At 40.2% G+C, this 12685-nt stretch overlaps 1 protein-coding gene across 1 annotated transcript in view; it reads left to right on the plus strand.

Moving 5' to 3' along the window:
* The window catches only part of dvl1a (dishevelled segment polarity protein 1a), a 52133-nt gene extending 39600 nt beyond the window's left edge, over window positions 1-12533 (plus strand). The window contains exons 5-15 of the mRNA XM_053482700.1: window positions 4356-4494; window positions 4603-4696; window positions 4797-4866; window positions 5016-5155; window positions 7081-7157; window positions 7239-7306; window positions 7538-7615; window positions 7702-7836; window positions 8451-8618; window positions 8723-8941; window positions 10786-12533. Of these exons, the coding sequence (XP_053338675.1) occupies window positions 4356-4494; window positions 4603-4696; window positions 4797-4866; window positions 5016-5155; window positions 7081-7157; window positions 7239-7306; window positions 7538-7615; window positions 7702-7836; window positions 8451-8618; window positions 8723-8941; window positions 10786-11291 (1694 nt within the window). The 3' untranslated portion in view covers window positions 11292-12533. The remainder of the gene's footprint in view (window positions 1-4355; window positions 4495-4602; window positions 4697-4796; window positions 4867-5015; window positions 5156-7080; window positions 7158-7238; window positions 7307-7537; window positions 7616-7701; window positions 7837-8450; window positions 8619-8722; window positions 8942-10785) is intronic.
* The last annotated feature ends 152 nt before the right edge of the window (window positions 12534-12685 follow it).

Genomic DNA, 12685 nt, shown 5'->3' on the forward strand with positions numbered 1-12685 from the left:
ACAGGCTTTTCTTAGAAGGAAAACAATCTGATTGTGTTTTTAGATAAACTGTAAAATAGAGTAATTTACCCAGTCACTAAAGAGGGTGCTCACACTTTTGCACTGAACAGTATGCCACATTCTAAACGTTTTAATTTATTGATCTTCTTGCTTTTCATGTTTGAATGCACTCATTAAAAACTCCTTTGCTCTTTTTACCACAACATCATACCCTATAATGATCTGTGCTCTTTTGCTCATGCAGTTAGAATCTCATTAGTAAGAGACTCATTAGTGTGACTTCATTAGCAGCTGCACTGATAAACGCCTAGAGCAGCGAGACAGAAGAAACTGGGAAAAGATCGAGAGAGAGAGAGAGAGAGAGAGAGAGAGCCAGAGAGAGAGATTATTCGTAATCTGCCAGAATGTGTCTGCCAGGGGTCAGAAAGTTAAATAAAATTGTTGAGAATCACAACTCAATCTTAAGTTTTAGATATTGTTTAACCCTAATAGGGACTTTATGGGTTTAGGATTCTTCTGATTTTCCCTAAACAAAAAGATTACATACGGTAAGTCTTTGATGATTTGCATCCTACTAAACTGTGAAATAAATAGATTTAAAAAACAAACAAATAACCGAATATACTCACCTTAACTGTGCAGTCAAAGTGATGAAAACTACTGAAAAAGTGGAAAGCAAAAGTTAAAAATACTACTACTAGTGTACTACTACTACTGTGTGTGTGTGTGGGGCAGGGTGTCCAATGATGTGCGCGCACACAGACACAGAGCAGGCAGATACAGGGAGAGAAAATGGATCTTTAACCTCTCTAATGAGACTTGCATTTGCTTTACACGCATACAGACACAAAATAAAATGTTTTTTACGTGCACACGTGTGGTCACAGTGTTATGGTAAACAGTACATGCGTGCACGGATGTTGATTTTACCAGTGAGAGATGCGCACTAAGAGCCAGCAGGGGAGACGATTACCCACAATTCCGCAGCAGAAGACAGATAAAAAACGTTGATCACGTGATGCCCTCACTCACTCTTTAATGCTCCCTTCTTTTTCATGTGAATGCTGCCTTCATGCAGCTGTAAATGTGTGTTAATATTATTTCTCTGCACAAGCCTCGAACGATGATTTGACATTAAGATATAAAAAACCTTTATATCTGACTCATCTGAAAGAGGCTAGAGCTTAGTAATTTTGCTCGCGTTTTCCACAGAAGTGCTTTCCGTTTGTTGTTTTTTTGCACCCTCTAACACGGTAAATATCACATTAAGTGACGTGTACACTGTAGCCACGCCCTCTTCAAGGAGAAAAAGCGCTACATTACTGGTAAATTAATAATATTAATTATTCTCATTCATCAAAAAATCGGACGTTCGGTCCAGACGCGGCCCGCATTTAGTGATGCCTGCTATATATAAATAAAAAGTAGTTGAGTAGGAGTATACATCTCATGCCCACAGTGATGAGCTACAGCCTTACCACTCTCTCTCTCTCTCTCTCTCTCTCTCCATTATCATAATGTCCAGGAGAACTTTCCGGATGCACCAATTATTGTGTTGCATCCGATTAAAGTACTGTAATTGTATGCAGTCAGTCTCTGAGGAAATGCAATCAGTCTCTTATCTGGAAATAAAAATAATTCATATTTATGAACTGAAGTGTAAATAGGATAGTAATGTTATTTGCCCCAAATTCTGACAATGGATTAAGAGCCCCTCTCACTCTTTCTCTATACCAGTTATCTTGTACAAGGTCGTGGAAGGCATGGTGCCTATCTCAGGGGACACAGGGCATTAGGAAGGGTACACACTAGAGAGGATATCAGTCCAGTGCAGGGCACAAGCACACACCAGAGTGTAAAACTACAGAGTCCCCATAGGAAACCCACGAATTATGGAAGAACAAGCAAACTTCACTAACACAGACCTAAAGGTGGGACTCGAACCCTCAGTGATAAATGATTTTAGTTATCATTTCTTTTTTATTGGTTTTTCCAAGCATTAAATATTTGTCATTTCTTATTAAAAAAATTCTATTCTGTTAGTGTGGGGACATTTGACACTTTTATATAATTCAAATTCTAAAAACTATCAAAGAAAAACCATTTCAGACATTTTACTTCGCTGTAACTTTGACCCTGTTTGGATCAAATCAGTTCATCTGCTGATTATAGTAATAATTCTATATGTTTACCTTAAGCCAAAGCGTGTGTGTCTGTGTGAGTATAATACATGGCATATCGTGGTGGTGTCGGGGTTGGACAGGTGTGAGGCCTCACGGCTGCAGCACTGTATGAGTGAATATTAGTTTTCATGCCTAAGGCTCTGTTATATTCATCCTGCTTAACCGCTGGGGCTGAATTATCCTGTGGTAAGAGACCGAGAGCTCAGCTTGTTTTGCAAATGACTGGATATACTTATTTATTGCTCTGAATCGACCCGTACAACTGTTGAACATTTCTGCCTTTTTGACTGAGACATATGGAAGGCTTTGGGGATTTTCTGAAACAGAAGTAAGCACGACTTCACTGTTTTCCCTCTGGGGTGGAAGTCGAGTTGTAATCAGGACAGGTGGGAAATATAAAAGGACGGTAATTCCTCGTCTTATAGTGTAGTTATTCACCGCAGGCAAACCTGGGTTCGTAAATCAGCGGTCTGACGGCACACCTGGCTGTGGTCAGGATGGATATCACATGGTTGAATCCATGCTCTGGGCGGTGCATTATATCTCAGTTTTTGTCTTCTGCGTGGGCAGTGTGAGTACGTGATGAGCTAGATCCCACTTATTGTCGGTTACGTTTTCAGAGGGATAGAGGTGTGCCATTTAGTGCAGCGGTAGAGGTAAGAGCTATATTACTGTTGTTAATAGAAAATATTATTGATTATTGATCAGATTGAATGAATGACCACAGTGTAATAGGCTAATTGGCTTTACTTTTTTTATCTATCTATCTATCTATCTATCTATCTATCTATCTATCTATCTCTGATGTGCTATTAAGTTGTAGCATGAAAAATAACAGTTGATTATTTTAAAAAAGATGTGAAAAGGGTAGGCAGTACAGTTGCAATAGGATCAGTGATGTTATTTATTACCTCACTAAACATGCTGTCTTGTTTACCATGGCATATATATATTTGTTGTAGTCGTGGTCGTGTATATTTGTGTAACTTATGTACTACTTTTTTCTTGCTGATTTTTAAATAATAGATTAAAAACTTGAGTCTCAAGGCTCAATCATGATGCTAAGGCTTTAGCGCGAAGTTGTCCAAGATAAAAATATAATACCAATTCTGTTCACAACAACCCAAGTGCGATAAGAGCTAAAGATATGAAAGCCATGCTGCAAACGGCTATCGACATTATTTCCAGGCAGCCATGTGTTGCACCGAGCCTCTCGCGGGCTATGATTACATTTGATTACATCTCCTTTCCCGTATCTGTCTTTCTTTTCCTCAGCACCTTCTTGCAGAAAAGAAGTAGAGCTTACTGCTCTAACAGCTGCTGTGGTGAAAGTAGCTGATGGAGGATGAATAAGACCAATAACAAGAATGGAATTTCCTGAAAGCCTTTTGTAACAAAAGTTTAGCATAAACCTTTAAAGGCTTATTTACTCAAACCTTTTTTTTATTTAAGGTATTTTTTTATTTTTATTTTTTGCTTTGTTTGGCAAGCACCCTGGAATGCGTGACGTGAATGATTTTCCTCACTGGGAGGCTTTTAGGCAGAGAACAATGATGCAGGAAAATGTTTAAGTCATTAGATCAGCCATGCTACAGCCCTCAAAGTATGCTTGAGTTGTGTTGGGATGTGCTGTACTGAAATTTGAGGAATTAATGGACACGGCTTCAGTGCTGGAGTGTTTTGGACGAATGCAGCTTCCCTGCAGACCCTTCCAACGTGTGCGATGTCACCCTGAATCACAGCCACAAGCCTGTCTGTGTATGTATGCTTTTACTGAGATGGAATAAGCGCAATTAGACGAAATCAGTAATTGCATGTTCAAGCAGCCAGTAATGATGTAAATTTCAGTGCAATTTGGTGATTATTTGCAAGCATTTTGCTCTAAATACAAAAAAAAGGCCTCCTTCGTTGGATTTGGTAAGAAGCTCAAATCTAAGTCCAAACCCCAGAGATCTTTTTTAGACATAATTTGTCCCTTTCAAAATATATCTGTCCTTATTTGCCAGCATTATTGGCATTATCTCAGTCACAATTTTCAATATTAATGTTACAAAAATGATTTTTGTATTTCTTTTGTAAATCTCCCAAGTCCTTCTGTTCCCACAGCCTGTGTTTTGTGTGTGGTTACACTGTTTGTACTGAGAATACATGCTGTGTGTATGTCTATCACAGTCCCTCGGTTAAACGGACACTCGAAGGCTGAGCGTGCTAATCGAGACTCAGCCATGGGCTACGACAGCACCTCCATGATGAGCAGCGAGCTGGAGTCAAGCTCCTTTATTGACAGTGAGGAAGATGAGGATGCCAGCAGGTTAGACTTTCCCCAGACAGACAGTATCATTATGTAATATCCGTAATGCAATCAGAGATCAAAAGACCCTCGGAGTCGCCATTTGGGCAATTGTGCGTTGTTTTACAGATTGAGCAGCTCCACAGAGCAGAGTACGTCTACTCAACTCATGCGGAGACATAAGCGCAGACGACGAAGACAGAAAGTGGCCAAAATGGACAGGGTGGGTTTCTTAATGAGATTCAAAGCACAGTCAATTAATATGGCATTTTTACCACTAGAGTTTCAGAAAATAAATGTTTTTTGTGTTTTACTTATTACAGTCCTCATCGTTCAGCAGCATAACAGATTCCACTATGAGTCTTAACATTATCACGGTCACTCTCAACATGGGTAAGATTTCTTTATCTCTCCTGTACGTATTTGTACTTATTATCTGAACCAGAGCTTTTTATTTTCACTGTAGCACTTACGATACTCACAAGTGTGTGGACTAATGGATGAAGTTCTTACTAATAACTTTTTATCCCTATATTGAACAGAGAAGTATAATTTCCTGGGCATCAGCATAGTCGGACAGAGTAATGACCGAGGAGATGGAGGGATATACATCGGCTCCATCATGAAAGGTGGCGCCGTCGCAGCTGATGGACGCATTGAGCCTGGAGACATGCTGTTGCAGGTAGTGTAATTACTGTGAATCAAATGCTCCCATTTAAGCAATTAAGGCCAAGTTGTTAGGAAATTATCACCGCCGGGTCGCTACCCATAGGGTTAAGGGTCTTTGGGCAGGACCCTTAACACTACGACCCATAAAACCCAGCCAATGCGTGCAGAGCCGGTCCCAGGCCCAGGGTTCCGGCAAAAAAAAAAATACAGTATTATGGACATTGTAAGTTGTGTATAAAGTTGTGTATAATAATCTCATAAACCCATTAAACCCCTCATGAAAACTAAATATAAGAGAAGAGAAAAGCAGAGGATACCACTTCATCTTGGTAACATGAACTTGTTCTGCTATCTAATGATTTACAGTATGTGATGTTTTTCACACTACTAAAATAGTATCTATAAGCTTCCATTACTTGTGAGGAACAGTAGCCTTACAATTAAAGCAAACCTCAGACACAGAGCGACGCATACACAAGTCCTAATACCTCAATAATGCTTTGCTTTCGTGTAGCTTTAAATCAGAAGTCTGGAGTATCAGTAGTGTGTAAAGAGGATGTAATGTTACGCTTTATAGGAAGAAAATCCGAAGGTATCCATGTCAAGAGGTTTTTAAAATGTCTGATATGGTGTTGTTTTGGATAATAGAGAGGACATTGTCATCTGAGGGAGTTTTTCCTGGCTGCTGTCTTCCCAGGGAGACAAGCTAAAGAGTTCTAATGTCTTCTTGTTTTCCTTTTTTCCTCATAATTAACATCCATAATTTTTATTTTTGTAAAGCTGCTTTGTGACAATGTCCAGTGGTAAAAGAATATAAACTTGACCCTTGAAACCTTAATAATCATCTGATTATCCAAAGTACAGCTTCATAGGCAAGATAATGAGTTTCGAGTTTCGAAATTGCTTCAACATCACCCTTGAGTAAGAAGTTTAGCACCACAACAAAAGGAATGAGTTATTTTAAGGCACAATGATAAGTGGCAGTTTCTTTACGATAAGTAGGTTCATTGTCCATAATAACCTGACACTGATTTCTTTATTGATGACAAAAAAGTACCTGTGAAACCTGAGTCATATAAAGGGTAATCTACAAATTTGCATATTGGGAATTTAAATTATACCAGCGTCAGTACTCAGAACGAAAGTTTGGTCCTGTGTCACATAGTGACGCACTTTAAATGGTCAGAGCAAAATGACTTGCTTTATTTTCTTACAAAGGAGTCTTGTTTTTATTTTCATTTCACTGTTTGTCTATGTCTGTCCAGTATCCGGCTTTGTGCTTTGTTTCACTGCGTCTTCTTTTCCTTCCTGCAAAATAATCTTCTGGTCTTCGTTTAAATATTTGTATGCCTAATGACCAGAGCATTTGTCATCCACTCAGACCTGTATCTTTGTCAGCACAGACAAGCCCAAGGTCTTGAGACACTATGAAGACATGCTGTATAAATAATAGAAACCAGACACAATTTGCATAAATATCAGCATTTTCCTCAGAAATGTGTCGGTAAATCCCTGTGACTGAAGTCACATTGTAGTTGTGCTGCACTTCAGGTCATATTGAGAAACCTCAAAATTGTGTGAAAATGAATAATCGGCGAAGTGCTATTAGAAAAAAAAAAAAAGAAACCCACAACAATAGGCTATGGCTGCAAATTAAATCATAGCATATGAATCATTTTCGAGTTATGTGCTGCGTTAGTGTTCTAAAATGCGAATGAATGGCGGTATCTACAGTACAAAGGATTCTGAGTGAATCTTTCGATGTGTCATAATTAGATCAATGTGGTTTTAATATTAGTGGTTTTAATGTTGTGGCTGATCAGTGTATAGATAGTGTAGTTAGAAGGAAATGTCATGTCCTCAGACGGGGATATTCAGGTCTCAAAAGCTTCGGATGTTCTCAAGATTGATGCTGTAACTAAGTGCTTTTTTCCGTAGGTGAATGATGTCAACTTCGAGAACATGAGTAACGATGATGCTGTAAGGATTCTGAGGGAAATCGTCTCCAAGCCTGGGTGAGCTCTTAACACTGTATATCCTCATCTGTGCACTCTGATTACACTTACACTGGCGCTTACTGAACGCTTCCTCCACAGACCCATAAGCCTCACCGTGGCTAAGTGCTGGGACCCCTCTCCTCGCAGTTACTTCACCATCCCCAGAGGTACAGCATATCGCATTTTCATGATTTAATATGAGCATTAAACAGCAGCATTACCGGCAGGAGTCATTGAGTCTGCTCAATAGTTCCACCGGGATGCAATAATCGAACGTTATGTCTTCATCTTTAAGCGCACAGGTTAAGATGCATTGTTATGGGTTCTCATCAATCTAGTTAACTTTCAAATCATGTTTAAACGCCAATTTAAAGACTATTTTCTTGGCTGTTTTCCAGCGGAGCCTGTCAGACCGATCGACCCTGCTGCCTGGATCTCACACACTACAGCACTTACTGGAACTTATCCCCACTACGGTATGCTGGAATAATACCCTGTGGATTATAACTGTTTACGCATTAATCACTTTTTAATCCTGTTGCTTTCATGCGTAATTTCTTAGAGCTCGATGACTTGCCTCTCTCAGCTAATAAGACTGAAATGGCTACAATAGTCAAAGTGATGCAGTTGCCAGATTCAGGACTTGAGATCCGAGACCGGATGTGGCTTAAGATCACCATAACAAATGCTGTCATTGGTAAGTGCTGAATCAACATGTGAATGGAAACTACAGTTATTGTTTTTGGACTAGAGTTGAGGATAGGGAGTCACTTCACGCCCTTTAACAAAACTGCAGACAAAGGACGTTATTACTCTAAAAGGTAATGTAGATCCAAGAACAAGGCTGTGGCGAGACGGGATTGCTTTTTCGTCATTTATAGTTCCCTTAAAATCTAAATGACCTAATATTTTTTTATTTTTTAAATCGCCCAGACATGGTTACTCAGATTTGTCTGTGAGATCATCACTGAATACTTTACTGTCACTAGAGGGAGTAGTTTGACTGGATTACCTATATTTCAAAGTATATACAGTCTGCGCTGTAAAAACCTCTTTTTAAGATGTGCACATATGGGTAACTTTATACATTTACATTTAGCAGACGCTCTTATCCAGAGCGACTTACTTTTTTTTTTATCTCATTACACATCTGAGCAGTTGAGGGTTAGGGGCCTTGCTCAAGGGCCCAACAGTGGAAACTTGGTGGTTGTGGGGTTTAAACCTGAGATCTTCCGAACCGTAGTCCAATGCCTTAACCACTGAGCTACCCCTGGCCTATGGCTTATATGTCTTGGTGTTTGGATTTCCTAGGTGCTGATGTTGTGGACTGGCTGTATTCACGGGTGGAGGGCTTCAAGGACCGACGCGACGCCCGGAAATACGCCAGCAGTTTGTTAAAACACGGCTACCTTAGACACACCGTCAACAAGATCACCTTCTCTGAACAGTGCTACTATACGTTTGGAGATCTGTGCCAAAGTACACATGTTTCTTGTCTAGCATTAGGACATCAGTCTGTCATTAATATTAACATATATACCATTAGAACTGTATTAAAACTTTTTTTTCCCCCTAACTTCCAGACATGGCCTCTCTCAACCTGAACGATGGATCCAGTGGTGGTGGTTCAGAGCAAGACACTCTCGCGCCCCTCCCTCCAGCCGGTCCCAACCCGTGGCCTGCAGGTGGGCAGCCGTACCCGTATCCAGGCTACCCGAACCCACCGCCAGGCTTTCCACCTGGGTACTCGGAGCCCTGTCACAGCTTCCACAGCGGCAGTGCCGGCAGCCAGCAAAGCGAAGGTAGGATACCAGCATGAGAAAAAAGAGAAAAGGAAGTTAATCATTCCTGGAAAGTGGTTAGGGGGGCATTGTTTGAAAAAAAACTTATGAGTATAATGGAGTAGGGGGAGTCCCTTTAATTATCCAGCTAATCTCTGGGTTTACTTTTGCTTTTACTTTCAAAATGTAAATGTGAATTCGAAATAAAAGGAAGCGATCATTAGACTTCTCTGTAGCTCTCCATATACAACATGTTGCCATTTGACCTGTTGTCAATGAGAAGACATTAATCAGTGGAACGGAAATTTATGGATTGATTGAAAATATGTGTAACACTCTATAAACGTATATTTGTGTTTATAGTGCATTTAAAATGTTTATTGCTCACAGTTATGGATGTCAGGCAGTCATTTGCATTTTGTCTTTTTAATCGTTTAGTGTCATCACTTCACCTTCAACTCAGTTTAATTTGAATATTCCATATGCAGAATGACCGGTTGTAAAGTCTATCAGTTATGCAATAGCAAGTGGAATTTCCTAGTTGGCATTTGGCCCTGAGTTACTGTGTGTTGTTTTTTTATGTCAAATTGATTGTCATCTCTGGTACAAGTGCATATAAATACATACAAAACTTCCTTCTTTGGTCTAAAAACCTTTTTTGCATTACTGTTTTTTTTTATACATTATGCAACATAAAAAAAATTCTCGCCAGACTTGTTTCACAAACCATCTCTGACAAGGCAAAGGTTTTTATGGATAGTTCTTAGATGTTTTTTTTTTTTTTTGTAAATGGAGGAAAAACTTGACCATTAATAAGTGTTAATCCTGAGTGTCCTGATTATCTTTTTTTTTTTTTTTTTGCATTTATATGTGGCTGTGTGTGCGTTGTGTGCGTTAGAGTTTGAGGATATGCAGTGCAGGAACAGTTTTGGCCCTGGATGTGTAGGGTGAGTGAGTGGGTGTGGGTGTAAAGTGGGCTTGTGACTTGGCTGCATGGCAGGCGTGCGTGTGGTAACTCTGTTGTTCCCTTTGTTTCTGCTGGGCAATGATAGACTGAAGGAGGATTGCTAACAGGACTGGGGGGATCTGGTAAGCCTGCTATCCACCCATCCACCCTGCTCCCTGTCTGCTTTTCTCTCCGTTTGCCTCCACTTCCCTATTCATCCTTTTACCACTCGGTCACGGTGCCATGGTGCAGTCAGCTCATCAGTCCATCTGACCCGGGGTTTACAGCTAATCATGTTCTTCCTGTGTGCTGCTCTACTCTGTTCTTCATTGTGGTGTCACTCATGGTGTGCATGACTAGTGGAACCGAAAAAATGCCTTAATTTTCAATAGAAGATTATTTTCAGTGTGGGTTGACCTTTTTGGCAAAGAGGAAGCCACAACGGGCATTAGGCAAGGGAGTGAGGTAAAGAAACAAAAATGCTTCATCACTGTCATGTGTTGTCTACTGCAAATGGGTCTGGGGCAAAGGTACTGCTTCTGTCAAGATGCGAAGAAAATAAACAGATGATTGCATTAATCTTAATGACCTTTTTTAACCTTATATCCTGTTCTTTAGTAATGAATGTAATGAATTTTTGTTTATGACAACTAATCATATCAAAAAATTAGTGAAAATACATTTTTAAATGCGTTGTGATCTTGATGTCAGTTATTAAATGTGAATATGATTTAAGGAATATTCTTATTATTACTATTATTGTTGTGATCCCAAGCACATTCACTTTTATTGTGAAACATTCAATGGCCATTTGCCTGAACAGAACATAAGGTATAAATCCTGAAACTGACATTAAAAAATGATGTTCTGTATCACCTGCTCTCTGCCTCAACAAGTTTTCGTTCTCTTTTCTCACCAGGCAGTAGAAGTAGCGGCTCTAACCCCAGCGCAGGTAAAGGAAGGAGGTCCTCTCCGCGAGACAAGGAGCACAGGTCGACGTGCTGCGTGGGAACAGACTCTGAACCAGTTCCATGGCCTGGCGTTCAGAGCCAGAGAGCGGCCAGTCAGTTGAGCCATCACAGCCACACCTGCTCCAGACCCAGCCATGCTGCATCCCAGCGGAGCCACAGTGTGTCCCAGCACAGCCATGCCTCTTTCTCCTACAGCCACGCCCCCTTCACTCAGCTCGGCCACGCATCCTGCGCGCACAGCGAGAGGAGCCACGCGTCCTCGTACGGCCCCCCAGGCCTTCCCCCTCCGTACTGCCTGGCACGGCTTGCTCCTAGAGCCACCGTGAGCAGTGGTCCTCCCGGAGCTCCCCCCGTGCGCGAGTTAGCAAACGTCCCTCCCGAGCTCACAGCCAGTCGGCAGTCCTTTCAGCACGCCATGGGTAACCCATGTGAGTTCTTTGTTGATATCATGTGACAGGAACAGTGCCTTTCACTTCTTAAGAGCACAGATCCTCCGTACTCCCCTTTGCACCCTTTGCAAATTCTTGCTACTGACTATCCCAGCATTGAGAATGTACCCACCATCGTCCCTCAGTGGAGGACACTAAATAAAAAAAATAAATAAAAAATAGCACAGCATTCTGCACTGGCAAAGCAATGACATGGTTTTAGATGTTAGGTGTTAAAATGGCTGCTGTAGAGTTGTTTGTGGCGCAGAGCAGAGCTCTCTTGTATACTGAGTGTATATACACTTCATCAGAGATGAACGGGAAGCCAAAGGTCGCACTTACAGCCGAACCTTTGTAGCTAATCTGCATTTAAGCAAACCAGCAGTTGATGTCAAACTAAGTCAATCTAACAAATAAGTAATTGCCAAAAATGGGACATTGGTCGTGTCTGCATTTTGTAAACATCTTCAATGAGTTCGGCACTTAGTGTAAAGCTTAGCACACATGACTGCTGAAATTCATTTCAGAAGTCATTAGTTGTAAATGTTTTCTGGAGGCAATGATGCATTTCTCTGAGATTCCTTGGTATTTAAAGCTCATAATGTATTCATGATGTCCAAGCGACAATCAGTCATGCAAGTCTTAGAACATGACTTAAAACATGTACCACATCTTTGTAGTTAAATGACTTCATTCTGCCAAAATGCTCATATGCTATTACACAGGAAGTTCTTTTGCCTGGATAATACAATGAACTGATAATTTCCTATAACCTGATGCTGTACGTGCAATAAAGCATTGCTCAGACACTCAGTGACGTCCTGCCGATGGCCTCAGTCAGCGTCAAGACAAGTGGAAGTTCATATGAGAGAAGTTGACATCGATATCAAATGCTGTTGGTCGACATTAAGCTGTGTTTAACTTTTCGTTTTACAAACGTATGATTGTTTTAACTTGGATAAAGAAAGACTTGTTTTGTGTTTGCATTTTGTGATGAAGTGGTAAAATCTAAAAGTACTTTTTAAACATGCCCCTGCTTATCCCTTTTCCCAGATCTCAGTGGGTAAAAAAAGCAACAGCATCATTTTAACTTATGAAGCACTTTTAAAAAAAAACTTACCTGTTTGGCCCTTTAGTATAAAACACTGTTCGTAATGAAAGCTATTTACTTTATTTCTTCAAATAAAGAGAAATAACAAATTGTACATAATGGAAAAATATATATTATATATAATTGAAAAAAAGAATAAATAAAATATATGAGTTAAGATGTGGTTTGAGATTGATTTTGGTGTGGCTAAAGTCCTTAAGGTCTGGAAAAAATGAGTACTCATTCCTGGACGTCAGAATAGAGCCTTTTTCTGGGAAAAATAGATTTTTAAAATAGAGCACATCATTGTAGGTTTGTGTATGTATGTCA

Source organism: Clarias gariepinus, chromosome 22 (genome assembly GCF_024256425.1).
Source record: "Clarias gariepinus isolate MV-2021 ecotype Netherlands chromosome 22, CGAR_prim_01v2, whole genome shotgun sequence".
Classification (NCBI taxonomy): domain Eukaryota; kingdom Metazoa; phylum Chordata; class Actinopteri; order Siluriformes; family Clariidae; genus Clarias; species Clarias gariepinus.